The sequence below is a fragment of the Syngnathus acus genome, chromosome 3 (genome assembly GCF_901709675.1).
Source record: "Syngnathus acus chromosome 3, fSynAcu1.2, whole genome shotgun sequence".
NCBI classification, from domain to species: domain Eukaryota; kingdom Metazoa; phylum Chordata; class Actinopteri; order Syngnathiformes; family Syngnathidae; genus Syngnathus; species Syngnathus acus.
In genome coordinates, this window is record NC_051089.1 from 18,113,274 (window position 1) to 18,140,162 (window position 26,889).

General features: G+C 46.7%; 1 protein-coding gene across 2 annotated transcripts in view; it reads left to right on the forward strand.

Moving 5' to 3' along the window:
• Window positions 1–26,889, forward strand: part of dok4 (docking protein 4) — a 135,116-nt gene that overhangs the window by 90,667 nt on the left and 17,560 nt on the right. For both annotated transcript variants that reach the window (XM_037246688.1, XM_037246687.1), the window contains 2 exons: window positions 12,414–12,552; window positions 13,945–14,053. In XM_037246688.1, the coding sequence (XP_037102583.1) occupies window positions 12,414–12,552; window positions 13,945–14,053 (248 nt within the window). The remainder of the gene's footprint in view (window positions 1–12,413; window positions 12,553–13,944; window positions 14,054–26,889) is intronic.

A 26,889-nucleotide genomic window follows, 5' to 3' on the forward strand; every position in this document is an offset into this window, starting at 1 on the left:
TGGACCAGAATTTCCTCGAATCAGTCCGGAAGTCATTCTCCATGGCCTCGCCAAACTCCTCCCACGCCCGGGTTTTTGCCTCACCAACTGCCGAAGCCGCGTTCCGCTTGGCCATCCGGTACCTGTCAGCTGCCTCCGGAGTCCCGCAGGCCAAAACAGCCCGATAGGACTCCTTCTTCAGCTTGACAGCATCCCTTACCGCTGGTGTCCACCAGCGGGTTCGGGGATTGCCGCCACGACAGGCACCAACGACCGGTCGGCCGCCTCAACAATGGAGGCGCGGAACATTGTCCACTCGGACTCAATGTCCCCCGCCTCCCCCGGGATGTGGAAAAAGCTCTGCCGGAGGTGGGAGTTGAAGCTCTTCCTGACAGGGGATTCTGCCAGACGTTCCCAGCAGACCCTCACAGAGCGTTTGGGTCTGCCAGGTCGGACCGCCATCTTCCCCCACCATCGGAGCCAACCCACCACCAGGTGGTGATCAGTTGACAGCTCCGCCCCTCTCTTCGCCCGAGTGTCCAAAATGCGGCCGCAAATCCGATGACACGATTACAAAGTCGATCATCGAACTACGGTGAAGGGTGTCCTGGTGCCAAGTGGACACATGGACACCCTTATGTTTGAACATGGTGTTCATTATAGAAAATCCGTGTCGAGCACAGAAGTCCAATAATAGAACACCGCTCGGGTTCAGATTGGGGGGGCCATTCCTCCCAATCACGCACTTCCAGGTTTTACTGTCATTGCCCACGTGAGCATTGAAGTCACCCAGTAGAACGATGGAGTCCCCAGAAGGAGCGCTCTCCAGCACTTCCTCCAGGGACTCCAAGAAGGGTGGGTACTCTGAGCTGCCGTTTGGTCCTGACTGTTGTTTGTGTCTATACACAAACAACAGTCAGGACCCGTCCCCCCACCCGAAGGCGGAGGGAGGCTACCCTCTCGTTCACCAGGGTGAACCCCAATGTGCAGGCGCCCAGCCGGGGGGCATGAAGTATACCCACACCTGCTCGACGCCTCTCACCGTGGGCAACTCCAGAGTGGAAGAGAGTCCAGAGGGCTTGTACCGGAACCCAAACTGTGTGTGGAGGCAAGTCCGACTATGTCTAGTCGGAACCTTTCTGCCTCGCACACCAGCTCAGGCTTCTTTCCAGGCAGAGAGGTGACATTCCATGTCCCAAGAGCCAGCTTCTGCAGCCGGGGATCAGACCGCCAAGGTCCCTGCCTTTGGCCGCCGCCCAGCTTACACTGCACCCGACCCCTTTCGTCCCTCCCACAGATGGTGAGCCCATGGGAAGGGGGACCCACGTTTCCTTTTCGGGCTGTGCCCGGCCGGGCCCCATGGGCGAAGGCCCGGCCACCAGACGCTCGCCTTCGAGCCCCGCCTCCAGGCCTGGCTCCAGAGGGGGTTCCCGGTGACCCGCGTCCGGGCGAGGGAAAACGAAATCCATTTGTGTTTTTCTTCATAAGGGGCTTGTGTGAGCCGTGCTTTGTCTGGCCCCTCACCTAGGACCCGTTTGCCATGGGTGACCCTACCAGGGGCATGAAGCCCCAGACAACATTGTCCTAGGATCATAGGGGCACGCAAACCCCTCCACCACGATAAGTTGACAACTCACGGAATCTTGAATCTTGAATACAGATGGTTGATCTCATCCACCACTCTTTTACCTGCCACTAAGGAGCTTTTTAACTACCTCGGTTACTTCAACCTCAGAGATAGGAGAGTCGAGTCTGCTTCCTCAATGTAAGGCGTATCGGTCGAATTGAGCAGGTCTTTGAAGTATTCTCCCCACCAACTCACGACGTCCTGAGTCGAGGTCAGCAGGATCCCATCTCCACTATACACAGTGTTAACAGAAATATTTTGAAGCCGTCTAGAAGTCATTTTCCATGGCCTCACCGAACTCCTCCTACGCCAGAGTTCCACTTGGCCATATGTACCTGTCAGCTGCCTCCAGAGACCCACAGGCTAAAAAAGCCTTGACAGCATCTTCTCCCACTGGTGTCTGCCAGCAGGTTCGGGCGTTGCCGCCATGACAGGCACCAACCACCTTACGACCACAGTTCTGATCAGCCGCCTCAACAATGGAGGCATGGAACATGGTCTACTTGGTCTACATGGTCTACGACACAATGTCCCCCGTCTCTCCCGGGGCGTGGGCAAACTTCTGCCCAAGGTGGGAGTTAAAACTCTTTCTAAGAGGGGATTCTGACATGTTCCCAACAGACCCTCACAATATGTTTGGGTCTGACACATTGGACCGGCATCTTCCCCCACCGTCGGAACCAACTCACCACCAGGTGCTGATCAGTTGAGAGCTCCGCCCCTCTCTTCACCCGAGTGTCCAAGACATGCAGCTGCACATTCGATGATACGACTACCAACCATCAAACTGCGGCCTAGGATGTCCTGGTGCTCCATGCACATCATGTTTGAACATGATGTTTGCTATTGACAATCCCTGTTGAGAACAGGAGTCCAATAACAGAACATCACTCGGGTTCAGATGGGGCGGTATTCCTCCCAATCACGGCCCTCTAGGTCTCACTGTCATTGCCCATGTAGCACTGAAGTCACCCAACAGATCAATGGAGTCTCCGGGGGGGTAGTCTCCAGCACATCTTCCAAGGACTCCAAAAAGGGTGGAGAAAAGGGTGAGGTGCCATTTGGTGCATAGGCACAAATAACAGTCAGGACCTGTCCCCCAACCCAAAAGCGGAGGGAGGCTTACCCTCTCATTGAGTGAGGTGAACCCTAATGTACAGGCACCAAGCCAGACGGCAATAGGTATGCCCACAACTGCTCTGCACAATGCAACAATGAAAATTTTCTTTTGTTTTTTTAAAAGTAAAGGGTTTTGTAGGGCTAGCGATATGGATGATAAATGTTTCTCAACATTAGTATTTCACATAACTCAATATTGATATTTGTTTTTTTACCTATTAAATTTTTTAAAGATAACTATTAACTGCTTTTGTGTACATAGTAATGTGCTCCTCCAGCAGTGCACTGTAAAGAGTTGCATTAGACGCTACACCAGACATGGGCAAACTACGGCCCGCGGGCCACATCCAGCCCACGGGGGCGTTTAATCCGGCCCACCAACCCTGAATAAATTGTATTATTACAGGGATGAGAATTTTCCGCGGATATTTTTTTTATATATGAGGGGGAGCGGCCGGCCAGCTGGCCGGGCAACGTTAGCCTCGACGACTCGCGAGCATTCCCCCGCCCGCCGCGACGGCGTCTTTAGGTTTTGTATATTCTCTGTTAAGATATGATCAGCTATGGAGGTCGCGGCGCTAGAAACATTAAAGGAGCACATCGAAACAAAAAAAACACAAAGCTACGTTTTTACTTTTACAAGCATGTGGGTTTAGAAAGTAACATGATGTTACATGTAAGCTAATGTTAGGCTATTGTCATGAGATCGTTCAAGAACAAATCTTCAATGAGATATATCCCTCCCTCCTTTTCCGTGCTTTTTCACATTTGCCATTCTCATCCCTGTTATTAAACTTTTTTTTTCTGTCATTTTCCCTGCAATGACTCTGTTTCCCCAGTAGATGGGGAACCGCCCGCGCATTTATTACCGGAAGCCGTGTCAGAAAGCTCGGTGCACACTCACAAGTGCGTGTACGTACTCAGTAGTACGGACACGCCGCACTCCGTGCTCTATTTCTATCAGTGCCGAATTTAGAGTGTGGGCTGTGACGTCAGCATTCTCGTAATTCGCGCGCTGAGCTCTCAGATACAGTTTTACGCTAAAGCCACCCACAAACCTTCCCCTGGAATCCTTATATTAAAATGAGTGGCCCAAGGAAAAGAAAGGCGGACACTGGACTATTTCGCTCGACCTACGCGACGTGACGTTCAGCCACATGAACATCAACATCAACCCGTCACAGATCTAGGTTAACGGACCAACACCTCGGCTCTATCCTAAGTATTGCCACAACAAATTTTACACCAGACTATGATGCACTAGCAAAAAAAGTGAGACCAACAACACTGTTCCCACTGAAAATGAAGGGGAGTTTCTCAAGTTTGCTGTAAAAAAAAAATGCATTTTGAATATAATTTGTACAAATAGCAGGTATTGAAACTGGCGACCATTCTCATTTTCAAACAATGCAGGACTCTCAAGGACATTGATGAGGACACCACCTGTTTTCAACTAATCTTAACTTTTAATGTTCTTAAGGCCGACTTTAAGGAAGTGTTTCCCGTTTCCTCACCTCTGTCACCAGGTGTTTGTGAGTTAAAGCTCTGCTCTGATTTTCAGATATCCGTCATCGTGTTGCCGTTTTGATTTCTTTATTACTTTATTTAGATGTATTCTTTCACTGATTCTTCAAGATGATATATTTGGTCAGAATGTTTGCCGTTTGATGTGATTTCGCCTCATACGATGAACATTTTTCATAAATCTGACCTGCAGGCGCTGAAGTGATGGAAACTGTTATTCATAATAACAGTGTCGTATTTAATGGGAATCACTGATAGCAGTTTTTTGGTGAAATATTTTTTTAATGCTGTTAATAAATGCATTTGTTTTCAAAAACCTTTTTTTGAATATCTATGCTTTACTACCTACTAAAGACCAAAACCTTTCATACAATGACCTTTACATGTCGTTTATATTGCTTCACACAAACACTACATCCATCTGCTCCTGGTTTGGCCCCCACGGTCAAAATTTAGAACCCAATTCTAGCAAGTCAAAAAGTTTGTCCACCCCTGCGCGACACCAAAACAGTTTAGTTGATAGTTGATACATACCTTCATTCAATACAATGTGTCTTTGCCTCACACATGGACACTGGAGTACTGAGAAATGTTTAAGTAATAGCCCTGTAATGTTCAGCTTGATTTTTATTTTCCTTTACAATAGGTTTGTTCTTTTTCCTCCAGAATTTTTTTTGTGTAAGGTAAGATAACGCTTAACTGATCTTTTTTTGTCTGGGGAAAAAAGTAATGCAAAACTTTTACCATCATTAAGATTCTAAGAACCTTCATTAAGAACTTAATAAGGCTTTGGAAAACAACTCTGGAGGCAAATGCAGACAGGTAAATATCAAATGTGGCATACTCCAAGAAGATGCTTTGCCCCCACTCCTGTTCTTCATCGGCCTGAACCTGTGACGAATCAGGCAGTACTACCAAATGCTGAGCGACACAGATTTTATTGTGAAAGGGAAAGGGGACGGTGGAGTGCTGGAGCGGCGATCAGGCTGGTGTGCTGGCGTCGCTGGGTAGTGGCTGGCGGACCTGCCGGGCGGAGTAGCGCTTGAGTGCTCCCTTCACCAAAACTGGCTGAGGACTGGAACCCACCTGGTGGGAAAAAACGGCAGAGCGAGCGGGCAGTCGAGGCAGACGGATCAACAATCGGGCAAGGTTGGCAACTGGAGTCAGACGGACAGGACACAGTGAGCTAACTAGTGGCATCACGGGACAGACTGACAAAAGAGTGATTGAATGACAGGGTTTAAGTGGGGAGCCTAACAAGCCAGTGACAGGGGTGGGTGATTTACTGATTATGGGGGCATGGCCGAGTGCAGGTGCTGCAGGCACGTGACAACCCCCCCCCCTAGGAACGGCTCCCGACGTCCCCAAGAACAGGGCCACGTCTGATTCCGCGATGTGAGAAGCCGGTGCGGAAGGCGCCGGTGCCGGGGTTTCAGGAGCGGATGATTCAGATGCCGGTGGGAGGCGCCGTGCGCGGCCGGACGTCGCGGTCCCATCGGATCCTCTTGGGTGCCCTCTTGGCAGGCTGGTCCGGATGCCAGCGGCGAAATTCAGTGATGAGTGTCGGGTCGAGAATCCAACGGCTTGGCACCCAGGAGCGGTGCACGTCATTGTAGCCCTCCCAGTCCACAAGGTACTGGATGCCGCGTCTGCGCTGTCGTCACTGGAGCAAGGATCGGACGGTGTACGCGGAGCGGGCACTGGGGCCAATGTGCTCTCATGGACGGGCGGCACTCGTGACACATGGAACGTGGGGTGTACCTCCATGGAGCCTGGCAGGCGCAGACGGACGGCGGGAATGGCCCCAAAAAACGAGGCGCCAGTTTGAGGGATTCCGTTCGCAATGGCAGGTCCCGCGCAGAGAGCCACACTCGCTGCCCAGCCAGGTACGCCGGGGCCGGCATTTGCCGCTTGTTAGCCTGGCAAGCGTAGCTTGAGACTGTGCAGAGGAGGGAGGCTCGGGCTCTCACCCAAGCCCGATGACAGCGGCAAACATACGCCAGGGCCGACGGGCACACCGTGCTTCGCTCCTGGTGGTCAAAAAGCGCTGGTTGGTACTTGCTGGTTGGAAAATGCAGTGGAAGGGTGAGAGGCCCGTAGCCGAGCTGGGGAGGGTGTTGAGGGCATACTCCACCCAGGGGAGTTGCTGGGCTCACCTGCGCTGATCTCTCGCGGCCATGCACCGGAGAGACTGGCCCAGCTCCTGGTTTAGGTGCTCTGCCTGCCCATTAGACTGCGGGTGAAAGCCAGTGGAAAGGCTGGCGGTGGCGCAGAGGAGCCGGCAGAACTCTGCCCAGAAGGCAGAAGAAAATTGTGAAAATTGTGAGCCACGATCCGACACGATGTCCTGTGGGAAGCCGTGGTGTCAAAACACTTCCTGCAGAAGAATCAGCGCTGTTTGCTTCGCGGAGGGGAGCTAGAGCAGGGGAATAAAATGTGATATCTTGCTAAACCGGTCAACAATAGTGAGAACTACCGTGTTCCCTTTGGATGGAAGGAGGCCCGTGACAAATTCGATGGACAGGTGAGACCAGGGACGCGGGAGCACTGGCAAGGGTTGAAGCAGCCCAGCCAGAGAACAATTCGACGATTTATAGCGGTTACAGACGGAGCAGGCTCGGACGTAATCGCTTGTGCCCTCCCTCCAGGTGGGCCACCAAAAGCGCTGGGACAACACATACCTCGTGCGGGTAACCTCGGGATGACAGGCGAGGCGGGAGACGTGCGCCCATTGCAAGACTGATGCCCATAGGTTGTCTGGAATGAATAGGAGGCCCTCCGGGCAGTTGCTGGGGCCGGGTTGATCTCGTGTGGCTGCCCTCACTTGGCGCTCAATGTCCCACGAGACCGCATCGCTGCAGTCTGCGATCCCATAATATGTATCAGATTGCATATATACTATATATATATATATATCAGAATCAGAATCAGAATCAGCTTTATTGTCAATTCCTTCATGCTAGGACACACAAAGAAACCGAAATACCGTTCCCCCTATCCCACGGTGACGAGACACAGCACACGATTAACACACAAGTAAAACAACGGGGAGAGAGTTCAGGACCCCAACAGCCCGGAGATCACAAACTTCGCCAGTGGCGAGCAGTGCTGGCATCTCACAACAAAGTCCCGGCACCATTCTTCACGGATGTAGACGCACAGTCCACCTCCACGCGATGTTCCCCCTCGTACAATGGCCCGGTCCGCCCGATAGCGCGCCATCCGCTCCAGACGCACAGCAGCTACGCACTGTCCGGTCCGCAGAACTCAGCAGGCATGTTGATGTCCAGCGATCGAACGTCCGCCAGAAGAATGGAAGGCACGGCCGGGCGAGCTGGGGTGGCCGCCAGCCAGGCCCGGACGCCCAACCGGGGGAAGAATAGCAGGCGAGTCCGGCGACGCTCCAGGACGGCGCAGACCGAGCGCCTTTAATGTCCCCGCTTCAAAGTTCAGGTCGCCACAAAACTCGCTTTCGCCGATGTCGAGCAGAACCAGCCCGCCGCACTTGAAGCACAACCCGGTACGACGAGACGAACACACAAAACTGGCGGACAAACCCACATTAAACGACAAAACAAAACACCGTTCGGGACAGAGAGAGGCCGCAGCGTGTGCACGCGCCGCCATCTCTCTCTCTATATATATATATATATATATATATATATATACGTATATATATATTATATACGTATATATATATATACAGTATATATATATATATAGAGAGAGAGAGAGAGAGAAAGGTGGAGTCACCACCATATACTATATATATATATATATATATATATATACATACAAACACACACACACATGCCCGCGCACACAAAGTCTCTGTTTTGTTTACCAGACAAATTAGAAGCCAGCAGATGAAAAGAAATAAAAAACAGGCAGTAACCAATGCAACACGAGGCACTAACATAGATGTCTTGTCAAATACACTGTGTACTTCAGGAAACAAGTTTACTCACTTTAAATATTACAAAGAGAAAAATGGTGAGCTGAGGAAAACTGAATACAAATTGGAGCAACGTTAGCTGCAATCAAGCCAAGAATGCAGTATCTTCTGCACTATATGGCGCACTGGATTATAAGGCGTACTTTCATTGAATTTTTTTATTTTAGAAATGTTTTCATAGGGCGCATCGGATTAAAAGGCGCATAGAATAGAAGCTACTGCATCAAACTGGGGTTGCGTTATGCATCCACTAGATGGAGCTCTGCTAAAGGGAATGTCAACCCAGTCAATGAGGTAAAAAAAAAAGTCCAACTCCCATTCCGTATGAAAGTGATACGGTTTGGCTTCTTACTTGGTCCAGCAACCCCACTCATTTTTGATGGTCATAAACTTTCTTTAGTTTAAAAGAACAAGCGAGCGTGTGCATTGATGCGTAATGCGCTGATTAGCTTGTCAGCTTTGGTGCCGGGCTTATGTATGCGCAGCCAAGCATGCTGCAGTGAGGGAGTGCGGTTCACTGTGACTGCCTCCCGATAGGCTTACCTGTATGTCAATGAAGCGATGGGATGAAAGTGATATGGTTTGGCTTCTTACTTGGTCCGGCAACCCCACTCGTTTTTGCTGGTCATAAACTTTCTTTAGTTTAAAAGAAAAAAGCGAGTGCGTGCGTTGATGCGTAATATGTTGATTAGCTTGTTAGCTTTGGTGCCGGGTTTGTGTATGCGCAGCCAAACATGCTGAGGTGAGTGGGTGTGGTCACTGTCTATTGCGCATGTGCGCTTCACTGTGATTGCCTCCTGACAGGTTTACCTGTTTGTTAATCAAGCGATGGGATGGATTCTAACCTATGGAAAAAATTTTGTTTTTTTAAATGTCATGCGAATCGACCAGTAGTAGCTTACTTCGGTGACGCCCCTGACCACGGTTGCCATAATGCTGAAAGCAATGCGACTTTGTTATTTACTAGTCATACTGAAACGTACTGAAACATCCAAACCAGTATGGATCAACAAATTCATCAATTGATCCATATATAATACGCTCTGCATTATAAGGCGCACTGTGGTTTTTTGAGTAAATTATAAGCTTTTATGTGCGCCCTATAGTGCGGAAAATACGGTACACAGAAATCAATCACTGTATGTAAGCTCCTGATGCTGCTGTACGTTTGTCTAGGGACGGGAGGTAGCTGTGTGTGACTGGCCAATCACAGAGCATGATGACAAGGCTTTTCCTTCAGCAGTACGAAGAATGACAAACTTCGTAATCGTTTCATGCTCGTACTTGGCAAAAATGCGAAGAACAAATTCGCATCCGGCTCAGCCCTTTGCTACATAAGGCATGCACTCCACATAGTGCAGTGGTTCTTAACCTTTTTCCTTGCCACTCGCATGTCGTGTTGAGGATCCAGCCGATTTCTGCTCTTGGTTTTGATGTGAAGCAGACAGGAAAATCCAGTCTCGCAGAGGTAAGTATTCGCGAAAGGCACGAGCACAGTGAGAGCCTTCTTTGCCAGTGCAGGATACGTTTCCAACTGAGAAGCCCAGAAGTGCTCCAAGTGACCATCGGCAAACTCCATTTGGATTCCACGATTGTTTCTCAGTTCGATGAGATCTTCCTTGATGTTGCTATCATCATCAACATCTTCCATATTCTGCTTAAAAGGGTGCCGGATCCAGTCGTCACAGGGTTGTAGCTCTCCACACGAGAAGTAGTCATCAAATGAGGTGCACAGTATCTGCAGATGTTCAACAATTTTTTAAACAAAATCTGGATGTAGGGAACATCCTCTGTGACTGTTTCTTCAAGGGAAGGAAAATTTGCCAAGTTCCCTTTCTTTACACGCCTAATCCACAAAACAATTTTGTCTTTGAATGTAGCCAACTTCTCACTTGCAATCAAAATGTTCATCCCTCTTCCTTGTAGTGAGCGATTGAGCTCATTGAGTGCTGTGAACACATCAGCCAAATAGGCAAGCATTTGAACAAATTCAGGATCGTTAAAATATCCAGCCAGTTCTTGTCCCAGTCCGTGGAGAAACTGCTGAATTTCTTCTCGCAATACAAACATACGAGATAGCACACGCCCACGTGACAGCCACCTCACTTCGGTATGGTACAACAGCACAGTGTGTTCTTGACCTACTTCCTCACAAAATGACTGAAACAGTCGATGATTCAGAGCACGACCACGAATCATATTCACAATCTTCACACAAATCTCCAAAGTCTTTTTCAGGTCTGGGGCAATGTTTTTGCTGCAAGAGCCTGCCGATGAAGAAAGCAGTGGGTAATCTTCAGGTCAGGAATTTCTTTTCTCATCAATGCAGCAAACCCTGAACGATTGCCCAGCATGGCTGGTGCACCATCCGTACATATCGAACCAATCCTGTCAAGAGGAAGTTGGTATCTTGTGAAGAATTCTTTTATCATACTGAACACATCTATGGCTTTCGATGTTGTCTTCAGTGAGTGACAGAAGAGAAAACCTTCTTCCACTTTATTGTTCTTCACGTACCGGACTAATACCAATAGCTGACAACAATTTGACACATCTGTTGACTCATCCACTTGTAGGCTAATCTTTACTGGACTGGCCTTGATGTCAACAACAACTTGCACCAGGATATCATCACTCATGTCGACGATTCGGTTACGGATTACATCATTTGATAAAGACACTTGTTGCAATTTTCTCGCAGCTTCCTGACCGAGAACAGTCTTTGCCATTTCAAGGGCACACGGCTTGATCAATTCCTCGGCAATTGTATGGGGCTTCTTTGACTTAGCAACCAGGTATGCAAGTTGATAAGAAGCATGTAGTAAAGGTTTCGCTGTTGGTGAAAATCCGTGTGTCAGCAAAGTGCCGGCACGATCAAACCGAGCTCTTTTGACTCGTAATGTTGCAATATCATTCCCTGCATCCTTGCCACCATGTCTGTTCTTAAAATGTTCATCGAGCTTTGATGGCTTCAAATTTGCGTTGGAGAACATGATGCCGCATAGGATACACTGTGGACGTTGTGTACCATCCTTCTCAGTAACACACGTGAAGCCATACTGAACATCATTCCACTTTCGTTTTTTGGACATACTGAAGATAAACCTGGAAAACAAGAATTTTGTTGTTATTTTTTGTTTTTTATGTGCAAGAGGGAGACAAAAGGCAAAGCTGCCTGTAATGAGTGTCTCCTCAACTTCAAACAGTAACAGAGCAAAATTGAAGTTACAATAAAAGTGTATGTTATGTCTATATTACTTTATACAATTTAATTTGTTTTGTTTTTTATTTAAAGCCTGGTGTAGATCTGCAAAAGAAAAGTTTAGTGTGCATGTCTGTGATACATGTCTATACATGGTGTGATATTGTGCATGTAAAGTTTACATGCACAATATCACACCACATTACATTGTAAACTTTACATGTTTGATTTTTACAAAAAAAATGTATAACTATGAACACTGAGAGCTTATTAATTATTATAGCATGGCATTCTAATTATGAGAAAAGCGTATTACTACTAAATATACAGCACGAGGCAGTACACATACATACCTTCTTAGGTCTACCTCGGCTGATGATTAAAGAGAAACTAACAGTGTGAAGCCGAAGCAGGCTTATGCAGTGAGTGACACGTACTAGACACGTTGCGATCAATGTTTTCTGAGTAACTGTGTTCTGAAGCATACCTGTCAAAATCTTGTTAGCTTCCCAAGTTTTTATAGTGTATTGTTATTCATTTAACAGTACTTAACTTTATTACTTACAAAAATAAATTAAAACTACATATAATAAATACTACAAATAATAAATAAAGATTATTATATATTATATATATTAAAATATTATAATAATAATTGGTTTACTTTACAGCTATAAGGCTTAATTAGCATTATCCCTAATGCCAATTAACACAATGACTTCTTGATTTCCAGAATTTTTCACTTTTTTCAGTTACCCGACCATTATCCCCGGAAAATTGTAAATTTCCCCCAGGCTATCCTCGCACCCCCTAGGAAGCATTCTCGCACCCCTAGGGGGTGCTCGGAACCACTGACATAGTGCTGTACCTCTTATCCTCACCAAGGTTGCAGAGTAGCCAGAGACCTGCCTTGTTGTTTCAGTGTCTAATTAAGATGAAGTATAATGTCATGGGCCCAGTTTCATTCCATACAGTATTTCTATTTCACTTTCTCCTTTTTTCAATAGGCTCTGTGACAGCGGTGAAGGTCTCTACACGTTCCAGACCAGAGAAGGAGAGCAGATCTATCAAATGGTTCACTCTTTCACGCTGGCAATTGCTGAGCAGCACAAGAAGGTTCTGCTGGAGGTGGAGAGAAAAAACAGAGTGAGATCCCTCGCTATGACACTTGCGCAATTGCCCCAATTTAGGCTTCAGTAAGGTACCAATGGCCCCATTCGGAATATCCTAATCGGACCAAGCCCATTACGATCAAGATTTCACTCCGAATAAGAGGGGGTGGTTTATGTCGATAATCCGATCGGCGCGCAGGAAAATGCTTATTCCAACATCTCAGAACAAACTGCCTTCTTCTCTGTGACATAAGTATACGTGTATCTGTTATATCCAGAAGCTACCATCTCACCCAGTTCATAATCGAATGCGGAAGGATGTACAACTGGACTCGTGTTTGAAAAATCAACACTAGCAAATACAGTAATAAAGGGCAGTCTTAATGATACATTACAGCTCCATTAGGAAGTGTTAACACTACGTAACTTCACAAAAGAAAAAAAAGAAAAATAATTCTTTTATAATATTTTTATATTATATTTATAAATAATTTATAATTTAAATTATAAATGGACAGAGCAATGTTTTGTTGAGACTTTATTGATCCCCGGGGGGAAATCCAGTTGTCAGTAGTTAAACACAGAAATAAACAGATAGACAAGATAAACATTGGACACGACAAAAACAATAACAAGACAGAGAAAGATAATAGATCTGATGAAATTAAATTGACAGGTTAACAATTCATAATAAGTACATAGATCAAATAAACATACAATAAACAGTGTCATGACCGTGAACGCGCCCCAAACCCCTGCGACGAGTTAAAAAGGCTCATGGCATAAATAGAGCATGTTAAAGTGATTTGTTTTGACCAAAAGTGTGATGCATGAACAGACAAGTTGTAATTGGGTCATTATTTTTAGTGTTCATAAAAACAGTGCATCAGATCATAATTTTAATCCAAACCCTGATCGGACTGAATACATTTTGTCCATGTAAACATAGCCACTGAGAGTTATGGTCAAAAAGTTGGATCACAGATGGGGAGACAACAAAAATGCAATAATTGCATAATGCATGTGCAACATCTCACAGCAATGTTTGCACACCTTGTGTATCTAGAATTTGCCAAGAGTGTAAACAGTTATGACAACATCCCTTGACCAAGAAGATCTTCAATAACGTGACCTGATTTAGGGTAATGTTAATATGTTAGTATGCTAAAGTCACTCTAACTAGTGAAAAACCTGAAACTGTCCCAACATATAGGAGTAACCAAAAGCACCAAGGAAAAAACTGGATATTTTGGTTTTTATATTTAGCTTTTTGAGAAATCTTTAGCTATTTATGAATGTTCCCATCAATGACACAAACAAATTGCCCAATTCGTTAGTACTGTAAACCCGCAGTCATGTTTAATGGTAAATATTACTCAATAGCTTCACACGTTTTGTTTTACAATGTTGTTTGTTTTATTTACAGTTGTTTCGAGGTTCAGAATCAAACTCTTACCCATCTACCCCTCATGTCATACTGCCGAGATCAGCCTACTGGCACCACATTACCAGAAACCAGTACGGCATGGACTCTGGTAGGGCACCATCTTTCTATCCATTGACATGTTTACTTTACTGTCTCTCGTGTATGTGATCACAGGTGGGGGGCAAGTAATTATTGTATTGCAACTCTCATGCTATGTTCAGACTGAAAGTAAAATATAGCACCGTGCCGCTTGTCTTGCGCGTTTGTTGGTACTCCAGTGGAATTTGCTTTCGTGCCGCACCACATTGGAAAAGAGAGGCTTCCTCTTTTCTGCTTCCACGTACTCTTTACAAACAACCATGTCTGGGCTATTTTCTGAGCTCGCTTGGTTCATAATTCAACGACTAAGTGGACAAGCTCACCAGATATGCGACTCAGTTCGGGTTCAGGTAGCTGTGATGATTGACTCACACACACAAAGTAATCCCTTGTTTATCACGGATAATTGGTTCCAAGACCACCCGCAATGGGTGAAAATCCGCAATGTAGAGAAAAAATATTGTTACAATATTCATAAAAATCTTTTATTAACCTTTATTGTATTTTTAAAAACTGTATTGTACTTTTAAATGCTTTGTTTGTATTTTTAAAGACTTTTGTAAACATTTTAAAGTCAAACTGACTTTCATAAACATTCTTGTTTTTTTAAATAAATAAGAAAATAAAGAAAATAAATAACAGCAAATATATTGTTACAATATCCGCACAAGACTTTTATGAACCTTTATTGTAGTTTTATACACCTTGTTGTGTTTTAAACACTTTTTTTAAACACTTGTAAAAATTTTAAAGTCAAACTGACTTTCAGAAATATTCTTATTTGTTTAAATAAATAAGAAAATAAATAAGAGTATCGTATCTTCCGCACGATAAGGCACACTTAAAAGCCTTTCATTTTCTCAAAAAACGAAGGTGCGCCTTTTAATAAGGTGCGCCTTTTGTATGGATCAAATTCCAAAATCTGTACAGTTGGTTTGTGTGGCTTCCGTGTTATACAGGCGTAATTTGGACCCCATGAACCAATCAGAGGCCATTACGTTTTACGTAGATCAGGGCAAAAAAACAATCAGAGGACTGTAAGTAGCACGTAGAGTACGTACCTCCGCTGCCATTGATAAATGAATACTATCGTTTGTGCAAATCTGTAGAGTATTCTGAGTTTGCCGCAAAATGTCTGGAAATCTCTGCCTCAGATCTCGAACAAAGCTTCGGAATCCGACCCAAATCATGCGACTTTCGTAAACAAAATACGTACTGTACAGTTTGTGCTTCGGTCACATGCTGCTCGTTGCCGTTGTTGTTTAGTGGGTTTTAAACCATTGTGACACCCGACTGTTGTCGTGTACGGTGGTGTCCGGCAAGTTGCACTGGCAAGACCACAAGATCACAGGGATTCACGCTGAAGAGTTGTTCACGTGATAACAACCGTGTAAAAAGAGAGCTTTTGTTTTGTCAACAATAGACTTCCTTTCGTTCACATTGATATACTTTTGAGACATTATTTCCGGGACTTTGGCTTGTCTACTATCGGTAAGTACATTTCTGTTTTGTCATTTATTTTGAGCTCTTTTAAATGTGATGTCAAGTGTAGCATACAGACCACCTAAGGCTGTGCTCCATGCTTTTGCTGTACTATAGTTTCATTGTTTTTTTGTGGTTTTATGTACTGTCAAAATTAGACAAATTGCTTCGGAACTCAACTGCTTTGCTTCTCGACACTCCTTCTGGAACGAATTAGCGTTGTGTTCCGGGGTTCTATTGTATATTATTTGTGGTGGTTCTAACGACCATTCATTCATTTAGGTTTTCTCTTGTGTTTTCCCTTGAGCCATTTGCAGTGTGTTAGCGACATCTATTGGCCACTTTTGATAACGACAGGCTGGCGAGTGTATTTCCGGTTCTCTTCCCGTTTGAAACGAGAGCTCAGTTAGACAACACGAGGCAGTTTAAGCTACCGGTTAACTCAGCTGAGCGAGAAAGTTAAGTCTGTTCAAGAGCTTCACAGTTGTGATTCCCCACGAGGGCAATGCTGGTGAGTTACCCGTTAGGGATGTATTATTGGAACAAGGAAATGTACTGTTGCGTGTTGTTTGAGATGTCCGTTGTTGAGCAAGGAAAACAAAGATGTGGAGTAACAGTTGGTTCTTTATTGGCAAGATCTTGGGTTGTTTAATGGTGACCAGCAGGGCTGTGGACTCGGTCGGATTTTTGCACCGAGTCCGAGTCCGAGTCCGGCCTCTTGCCCACGAGTCCGAGTCCGAGTCCGGCTGTTCATTTTTTCTGTTAATTCATGTGACTGCTTAGTCTTTATTCAAGGCTAATTTAGATCAAAATCTAAATAATTACAACAGTTTTGTGATGGCTTTGTCTTTATTAAACATATAAACGAATACAATAAACAGATACTTTCAAGTTTTAATCATTAATTACACCATTATAGCTCAGACATTTATCTAAACAAATAATTAGTGACGACCCCACAACTATCGAAACACATCAATGATATAAGCTGGGTGACATAATCGTCCTTGACATTGGTACATAATGTAAACATTAGCCTAAGTGCAACTCAACGTGGCCGCATTGATCGTAACTTACGCTCCGTTTCCCCCCCAAATCTAGAGGCAAAACATTGTTCTCTCGCTGCTCCCGGGTTCTTCCATCTTGGCTGCGCGCGGGGCATTGTGGGTCTTGTACGTGCACGCACGCAGGCAGGCAGGCGCGGGCGCGCACGCAACAACTAAATTTGTCTTCATAACAAGCAAGCAGGGCTGTGGACAGTATTCCTACGCGCATTCTCAGCAGCATGATGAAAATAAAATTCAATAACGTCACTGAGGCATATTTTAACGAACTCCACTTCATTGTATGGCTTTTTAGCCCGTGCAATGTTCCAAGCCAGTTGAAACAATGCAAGTGTGACAGTCTCTGAGTGCTTCGTAATTTTTTTGAAAAACTGTACCTATTTTTCTGCCTGACTTTGCAAAGTCTCCAAACTTGTGCTTGCGAAATTCAGTCCCTTTTGCAAAGTCCTTATCGATATTGGCATGAAGTGAGCTGAAGTGGCGCTGACCATTTGAAGCTTTTAAATGCGCCAATGACGTCCGACATATCAGGCAGAATGGCTTGCCATAGCGTTCAACAAAAAACAACTTTAACTCTGTTTAAAACGTCCTGTGTTCATCGTCATATATTCGTTTAGCTGTGCATTTTTTCCTTGCCATTTTGGCAAGCGTCTTGTCAGCTTTTCTGGACCTAATGGGCCCCCGTAGTCACAGTCGCCATTCATTAAAAAGCCAGCAAAACCAATCGCTCTGTTTGTCCCTCCTCCTTTGCGGGATTTCCCCTCACGCGCATGCGCGTTTGACCGGTTGGCGAGGTGGCGGCCGACAAACGCCGGCGGCGCTCAATGCTGTCAAGTTCTTTTTCAAACTTGATCGTAAGCAGGGCTGTCGACAGTATTCCTACGCGCATTCTCAGCAGCATGATGAAAATAAAATTGAACGTATTTTTTTTATTGTCGGACTCGGTGGACTCGGTCAAAATCAGCACTGAGTCCGAGTCCGAGTCCGGCAAAAATGACCGAGTCCGACCGAGTCAGAGTCCCCGAGTCCGAGTCCACAGCCCTGACACAGCAGCAGATGAAACAACAACCCCCATTCTCAAGGTCAGAAGGTTTTATACTGTCCGGAAAAGGTCGGAAAGCGTCACCTGACCATTTGGTACCTATGTGTATTGGAGTCCCCGGCCTGTTTGCGTGTGCGCGTGCGTGCGTGTGTGTGCATGTGTGCGTGTGTGTGTGTGTGTGTCCGCCGTCTGTGCTTATGTGTATTGGAAGACCACACAGCTCCGTGTCCTGCATCCGTGCTCCTAACCGAGTAGTATGAACATGAAAAGTAGTATATGAGTTTGTCTAACTTTACAAAATTTGTATATGTTGCTGTTTCTCCCACTTCAATCCCCTTTTGACCTCGAAAGAGGTCAACCAAAAAGCAAAATCCGAGTCATATCATGTGAGAAACAAAGTATAAAGAAATAAAGGGAGCAGGAGCACAATTACCTAACACGAAGAGAATAAATGATATAGGACGGGGCGGGAGTCATGAAAGGTGATACATGATAAAAACTTCATACGTCAGCAATAAACCGCCGCAAGGAGGAGGTCTTGCCTCAATTCTCCTGTTCAACTTGAGTGTGAGTGAAAAACCTGCGGCAAGATGTTACAGTGCAGGAAAAGGTCCCTCTCCCTTAGTCGACCAAAATGTTAGCAGCAGTATCAGACCGAGACAACAATTGCTCGTAGTAGTTCAGCCGTTGGGGGCTTGGCACGCCTACTGGTGGAGGGTGAGCACAATTCTCACCCCTTTTGCAGCTCTGCTCCGTCCGGAGGAACCTGAAAATGTCCGCTGTGCAGTCTTTGTCTTCAGTGGCTCAGGGTAGACTACCTGACCACCAAGGGTGAGAGGATTATTCTGCCTCTTTTTGATCTGGGAGTGGGGATGCTGCCGATGGCTGATCTGGATCACCGCAGGAATCTTTCACAGAGGCACACACTTCAAAGGGTCCAGTCCACTTGGGCTCTGTCCACTTCCTCTTCAGGACTTTTAGCCAGACAGTTGGGGTGATCCGGACCTCTGTCTTTCCTTCCGGATCCGCAGTAGTTTGCTCAGCAAATCTGGAACCATAAAACTGGACAATTGTTCTGAGATGTGTGTGTGTGCTTGCCCCCATAGGGATCAGCAACTCGAAGAGTTGAAATTGGTCCGGGAAAAAAGCACCCTTTCTGCAACTTTTGCACATTGTCTTTAAAAATGTTAAACCTCATCATCCCTAAATTGTTACCACATTTTGTATTCATTCCAGATTGTTGTCTCTTATTCACTCCTTCCTTTCGAGATGCTTCTTCTGCTCCTCCCATCACTGTGTGTTGAATTCTTACATGTCCTGTTAAGACTCCAAAAACAAGTACATTTGAGAAAAACATTGAATCTCACAATATACAAAATGATTCCACTCACTCAATTCTACTTCATTTGAAAGAAAAGAAAAAAAATGGTATCGCACAATATACAAATTGATTCTACTCACTCAATTTTACTCACTCACTCCCCCCCTTTGACACATTCACTCAATGTGTCAATTGTGTCATTAGGGATAAAAAGGGACTAGCAAAGTGTCCCGACACATTATCATACTCATCGCAGCTGGACTCGGTGATCCTGTCTTGTCCGGTCACAGGAAATGGGCCTTGTACATTGAACCATTTTGTCGTCAATGGTCCCTCTGAGGCGGCTCGGTGGCGCGCTGGGTAGCACGTCACAGTTAGGAGGGTGCGGGTTCGATTCCACCTCCGGCCCTCCCTGTGTGGAGTTTGCATGTTCTCCCCGGGCCCGCGTGGGTTTTCTCCGGGCACTCCGGTTTCCTCCCACATCCCAAAATCATGCTTGATAGGCTGATTGAAGACTCCAAATTGTCCCTAGGTGTGAGTGCGAGTGCAAATGGTTGTTCGTCTCTGTGTGCCCTGCGATTGGCTGGCAACCGGTTCAGGGTGTCCCCCGCCTACTGCCCGATGACGGCTGAGATAGGCTCCAGCACACCCGCGACCCCTGTGGGGACTAAGCGGTTCAGAAAATGGATGGATGGATGGTCCCTCTGATTAATCATCAAATCATAGTTATTCCAATTTGTACTATACTTTCAGGTGAGATGAATTTTATCCTGTATCGTGATCACGTCACCTCCACATCAAACGACCTTGGCCATTCACACACGTACAAATTCACAGACACACAGGCGTCCATTTAGTCACCTTTACAGCTCAGCCCCCATCCCACAGCAAGTACATTTAGTATGTTAGTGAGCAGGCAAACATTGAATTACACTGGGCTGCAGTTTCGTTAGTGCCCATCCAATGTCGTACACGTATTCTCTGTCCGTCATCATTTATTCTTCCATCATCCTTTCTTAGTCTCACTTGCTATCACACCCTCAGCACACACCCCTGGAGCGAGTACGCCACAACCCTGCGCGCAGCCACAGCGCCGAGGTGGGGGGGCCCGGCATTTCAATATTGATACGTCACAGGATGGCCACCCCTGGGACGATCAATGCCGCCGGCCCCCACTCGCGCCAGCACAGCACAAGGCCACACGCAGAGCCCAGGCCCCCGCACCTCCATCAGTCTCCCCTGCCCGAACCGCAGACCAACTTCTCTCCATGGAGCCATGCCTTTCCGCTTGGCTCTCCGCACTTGCACACACATAGTACACACACACACATATAAGTGGATCCCCGATGTGCACCCACGTAGAAGGAATCAGAATCAGCTTTATTGGCCAAGTTTGTGCATGCCAAACAAGGAATTTGACTCCGGTTGATCTCAGCCTCTGTACAACATTTAAGTGACTAACAAAATTCAGGTGACTAACAACATTTAAGTGGAAAGAACAGGATTGTCACGGATCGGATGGAGCAGGGCGATCAAGTGCAGCTTGGACCAAGGTTTATTCAGCAAAACAAACTACTAGACTCGGCAAACTGACATGACTTAACGAAATAACAAAAGGACTAACCGACAGGGACGCGAAACAAAGGACGTGAAGACATTAAGACAACAGGAACCAAAAGACATCAAGACAACAACAACACAATGATCCGACGGGGCGTGAGGGGCAGACAGGACTTAGTATATACACGACAGGTAACAAGAGGCAGGTGAGAATAATCAAACTAATCCTGGGCACACAGGAGGGGAGGGGCGAGCACACAGACAGAAACCAAGACAACAGAGACACATAGTAACACGGCTGGGGATGAGACGTGACAAGGATATTATTGCCCAGTGATGTCTCTGAGACTCTATGAGTGGAGTGCGTTCATCAGAGCGACAGCCTGGTGAAAGAAGCTGTGTCTGCTGGTTTTGGCGTACAGCGCTCTGTAACGCCGTGCGGAGGGGAGTAGTTCGAACAGACTGTGACCTGGGTGAGAAGGGTCTGTAGAGATGTTACTTGCACGTTTCCTGGTCCTGGACAGGTACAAGTCTTGGATAGATGGGAGGTTGGTCCCGATTATCTTTGCCGCAGTCCTGATTGTCCGTTGCAGTCTGTGCTTGTCTTGTTTGGTGGCCGATACAAACCAGACAGTGATGGAGGTGCAGAGGATAGACTGGATGATGGCAGTGTAAAAGGTCTTCAGCAGCTCCTGTGGCAGTTTGAACTTCCTGAGCTGTCTCAGAAGGTGCAGCCTCTGCTGGGCCTTCTTCCGGATAGAATCTATGTGGCCGGTCCATTTCAGGTGCCAAGAGATCGTGGATCGCAGGAACTTGAAGATGTCTGTGGAGGGAATAGCATTACTGAGGATAGTGAGGGGTGGAAGTGGTGAAGGGTCTCTCCTGAAGTCCACTGTCATCTCCACGGTCTTGAGCGGGTTCAGCTCCAGATGGTTTTGGCTGCACCATTGGACCAGCCGCTCCACTTCCTGTCTGTACGCAGTCTCGTCACCGTCCTGGATCAGTCTGATGAGAGTGGTGTCGTCGGCATACTTCAGGAGCTTCACAGTGTGTCACCTGAGGAGCAATTGTTGGTGTAGAGAGAGAAGAGCAGTGGGGAGAGGCCGCACCCCTGGGGGGCGCCGATGCTGGTGGTCCAGGTGTCGGATGTGATGGTCCCCAGCCTCACATGCTGTCTACTGTTGGTCAGGAAGCTGGTGATTCACTGACAGGTGGAGGCAGGCACTGCGAGCTGGACAAACTTCTGGTGGAGGATGTCGGGAGCGATGGTGTTGAACGCCAAGCTGAAGTCCACAAACAGGATCCTGGTGTACGTCCCTGGGGTGTCGAGGTGGCGCAGGATGTAGTGCAGTCCCATGTTGACCGCATCGTCCACCGACCTGTTTGCTCGGTAGGCAAACTGCAGGGGGTCGAGCAGGGGGCCCGTGATGTCCTTCAGGTGGCTCAACACTAGCCTCTCAAAGGACTTCATGAACACAGATAATCATTCACACTTGTGATGGGGAGCTTCTTGGCCACCGGTACGATGGTGGAGTTTTTGAAGCACGAGGGCACCTCACACAGCTCAAGGGAACGGTTGAAGATCCGTGCAAAGGTGGGTGCCAGTTGGTTGGCACAGACTTTTAAGCAGGAGGGGGAAACGCCGTCTGGGCCCGGTGCCTTCCTGACCTTTTGCCTCCGAAACATCTGACACACCTCCTCGCGGATCTGAAGTGTGGGCGCGACTTCAGAAAGAGTAGGTGATAACAACAATAGAGGTGTGAACAGCGGTGTTGTGGGGGGAGGTGTGTATGTTGATTGTGATGCAGGAGGTCCTGTTGTGTGGGTAGACTGTTCAAACCAGCAGTAAAACCTTTTTAGCTGGTTTGCAAGCCTTGGGTTCCCCACAGGACGGGTGGGGTTGGTTTCTTGAAGCCCGTGATGCTTTGCAGGCCTTTCAACACTGTTGAGGGATCAGGATTGGCAGAGAGGTGTCTCTCCAGCCTCTCCCCATTGCACCTCTTGGCTTTCCTAATCTCTCAGTTCAGTGTGTTCTTGACCTGCCTGAACAGGTCCCGGTCCCCACTCGTGTAGGCCTCCTCCTTGGCTTTGCGTAGCATCCTGAGGTTTGGTGTAAACCACGATTTGTTGTTGTTGTAAGTGCAGAAGGTCTTAGTCTGCACACACAAATCCTCACATAAAGCTGATGTATGATGTCACACTACCGATACCTCCTCCCCCACCGTCTGTTGTCTTCCGGGTTAGAGCACGCTGGCGTCAGATTTGTTGACTGCCGCTTCTGTCCCGGACCGTGTCCGTTACTTGTTTTTCGTTTTCCCGTTTTCAGTGCACCCGTCTTTTCTTTTCTTTTTCTCGTGTTGTCTTCCGTCCACTTCGCATTCCCGCAGCTCCGCTCTCACCTATCTGTTTCCTCTCCCTCGGACTACCAGCTACGTTAGCCAGCTAGCCAACAGCCAACTGGCCAAAACCACCACCGGACCCTCCTGCCTCCCGACTCTGAGCCTGTGGTCGCCTGCTGTGGACTCTACGGCAGCTCTGGCCTGGCTCTCTGGCCTTCCGTCCGGCGTTCTTGGGCGACGGGCTCCACTCCCTGCGGGCTCGCCAACCGTGGCTCTGCTGTGTGCCGCCGTGGTGCGTTGGGGCCTGCCGTTCGAGCGGGTGCAGTCGAGGTCGACCGGCATCACCATCTGGTCCACTGCTGCTTCCACACGAGGCTGGGATCCTTCGCCGTCGTCGCTACATCTGGACCGGCATTTCCCTGATGGCTCACCCATCCCCTCTTTTTGGACTACCAACCCCCCGTCACCCCCACCTCCCGTACTGCCAACTTCAACAACCTCCGCTCCCGCCCCTCCTGCTCCTCCATCCATCTCCTTCGCACTGCTGACCGATGTCCTGTTATTAACTATATCCTATTGTCTCCCCCCCCCATACGTACCCCCCCCTTTTCTGTTCCCTGTAAAGCGTCTTTGGGTCATTGAAAAGCGCTATATAAATTGAATGAATTATTATTAATTATTATTATTAGTATTGGTGAGTTCATGCAGATCTGAAATTGCAGCTTCAAAAACACCCCAATCGGTGCAGTCAAAGCAGGCTTGGAGGTCCTGCTTTACTCCACTGTCCATTTCCTCACAGTCCTCACCACGGGCTTAGAAGTTTTTAATTTCTGCCTGTAGGTTGGGATCAGAGGAACTACACAGTGGTCCGAGAGTCCTAACACTGCACGGGGCATAGAGCGGTATGGGTCCTTTATTACGCAGTAGCAGTGCTCCAGTGTCTGTGTCCCTCTGGTGGGACACGTTATGTGCTGTCTATATTTGGGGAGTTCGTGTGTGAGGTTCGCTCAGTTAAAATCACCCAAAATAATGATCAGTGAGTTTGGTAGTTTTTTCTCCATGTCTGTTACCTGGTCAGCCAGCAGCTGCATGGCTTCAATCGCACGTGCATGTGGTGGAATGTAAACAGCCGCCATTACGATCGAGGAGAACTCACGTGCTGAATAAAACGGCCAGCAGTTTATGAAAAGTGTTTGTAGGAGAGTGCTGCAAGAGTCTTTCAACACTGTGACATCAGTACACCAACCTTCATTAATATAGAAACATAGACCACCTCCCTTTGTTTTCCCCGTGATCTCCGTGTTTCGATCGGTGCGTAGTAGACGAAACCCAGTTAGCTCTACGGCGTGGTGCGGGGTGCGTCCGTTGAGCCACGTTTCGATGAGCACAGTGCGGCGGATCTGCTAATGTCCGGGTTCCTTGAAATGACAAGCAGCAGTTTGTCCATCTTGTTCACCAGGGAGTGGACATTTGCCAGATGTATTGATGGTAGGGGAGCGTGGAACCCTCTCTGCCATAGCTTCATCAGGGCTCCGGCGCTTGCCACGCCGCCGTCTTCGTTTTATCTTGAAGAGCGCTGCCGCTCCGGCTAAAATCGCCGTCAAACAGCCTGGATCAGTGAAAACCGGAGAGAAAGTACCAGGAGAAGACTGTGCGATGTTTAACAGTTCTTCTCTGGTAAAAGTGATCCGGGATGGGCAGCAGAAGACGCAAAAAACACACAAAATAACACAAAGTAGCAGAGAGCGAGTCACCGAGGTGGCCATCCGTGGCGCCATCTTATGACAACAAGGAAGACAACAAACTGACTTACGAAGTACACAAACATTATGTCCAAACATATAGGCAACAGAGCCAACGCCCTGCCACCGGCCCTCCCCCACCACAGGTAAGACAATACAAGACCAGGCCCCCTACAGTCTCCCCCACCATCAAAGTACAATATCAATTCACCACACTTAAGGCAACACTCAGACAGACAATACATTTCAGTACAACTCAATTCGCACAGGTCACACCCATTCATCCACACAGACGGCACTATTCAGCATTTCACACAATTCACCCAGGCAATCTCAGGCATCGGCGCCACGTACACACAAAGAGACAGAAAGAGAGAGACAAAAGAAAAGTTAAAGCCATACATACATGCCGGGAAACTCGCAACGGCTAGAATTACTACACAAATAAATTCTCAAAGTTAAAACCATACATACATGCCGGGAAACTCGCAACAGCCAAAATTACACAAATTCTGAAAGTCAAAACCATACATACCTGCCGGGAAACTCGCAACGGCCAAAATTACACAAATAAATTCTTAAATGCCTGGAAACTCGCAACGGCTAAAATTTCATAAATAACAAATCACGGCTACAATTTTCATAAAAAAATAAAATTAAAAAAAATGCTGGATACACACCTCAGCTCAAAGTTTATAAATAATCCTCTAGAAATCGAATTTCGCCTTGATTTCGTAACGCAATATAAAATTTCACAATAATTCCTGGGAGCAGCCTCAGGAGATACACACCTCGATTTCTTAACACAACAAAATTCCACGATAATTCCTGGGAGCAGCCTCAGGTGATACACACACAACAAAATTTCACAATAATTCCTGGGAGCAGCCTCAGGTGATACACACACAACAAAATTTCACAATAATTCCTGGGAGCAGCCTCAGGTGATACACACACAACAAAATTTCACAATAATTCCTGGGAGCAGCCTCAGGTGATACACACACAACAAAATTTCACAATAGTTCCTGGGAGCAGCCTCAGGAGATACAAATCTTGATTCCTTAACACATAAAACTTTTACAATTCCTGAGAGCAGCCTATGGTGATACACAACAAAATTCCACAATAATTCCTGGGAGCAGCCTCAGGTGATACATAATACAATACACAACAAAATTCCACGATAATTCCTGGGAGCAGCCTCAGGTGAGTCATAATACGATACACAACAAAATTCCACGATAATTCTTGGAGCAGCCTCAGGAGATGTGTGTGTGTGTGTGTGTGTGTGTGTGTGTGTGTGTGTTGTGTCCAGCGTCTGTGCCCATGTGTATTGGAAGGCCACACAACTAAGTGTTTTGCATCCGTGCTCCCAACCGAGCAGTATGAACATGAAAAGTGTATGAGTTTACAAAATATGTACATGTTGCTGTTTCTCCCACTTCAATACATACTGCTAATGTAGTCAATCTGCTCTGTAGAGAACAATCTGTGTGCAAATTATTATTTGGAAGTTGTTTGAAAGACAATATAAGCAAAAACATATTTGTATTTCTGTTTAGTTTTACAGCTTCTTGTTTTGCACATTGGTGTGAAATAAAGGTGGGAAAAAATGAGAGGCATTCCCTTTGTTGTTCCCGTCACCTAGCTGTTTACATATGCTGGATAGCTGAATACCTACATGTTTAGTGAAGTCAGTATATACTACATATATATATATATACGGTCGTTTGCAAAAGTTTGAGCACCCCTGATCCTTTTCATGAGTTTCCTTTATAAATCATTGGTTGTACGGATCAGCAATTTCAGTTAAATATATCATATAGCAGACAAACAGTGATATTTGAGAAGTGAAATGAAGTCTATAGGCTTTACAGGAAGTGTGCAATCATTACTTGAACAAAAGTAGGCAGGTGCATAAATTTGGGCACCCCAACAGAAAAGTCCTCCATTTGCAGAAATAACAGCCTCTAAAGTCTAAATCAGGGGTCACCAAACTACGGCCCGCGGGCCGGATACGGCCCACGGGACCGTTTAATCCGGCCCGCCAACCCTGAACAAATTGTATTATTAAACTTTTTTTTTTGGTCATTTTGCCTGCAATGACTGCGTTTCCCCAGTAGATGGGGAAGCGCTCGCCTGCGCATTTACTACCGGAAGCCGTGTCAGAAAGCTCGGTGCACACTCACAAGTGCGTGTACGACGTACTCAGTAGTACGGACATGGCGCACTCGCGCTCTATTTGTATCAGTCCCGAATTTAGAGCGTGGGCTGTGACGACAGCATTCTTGTA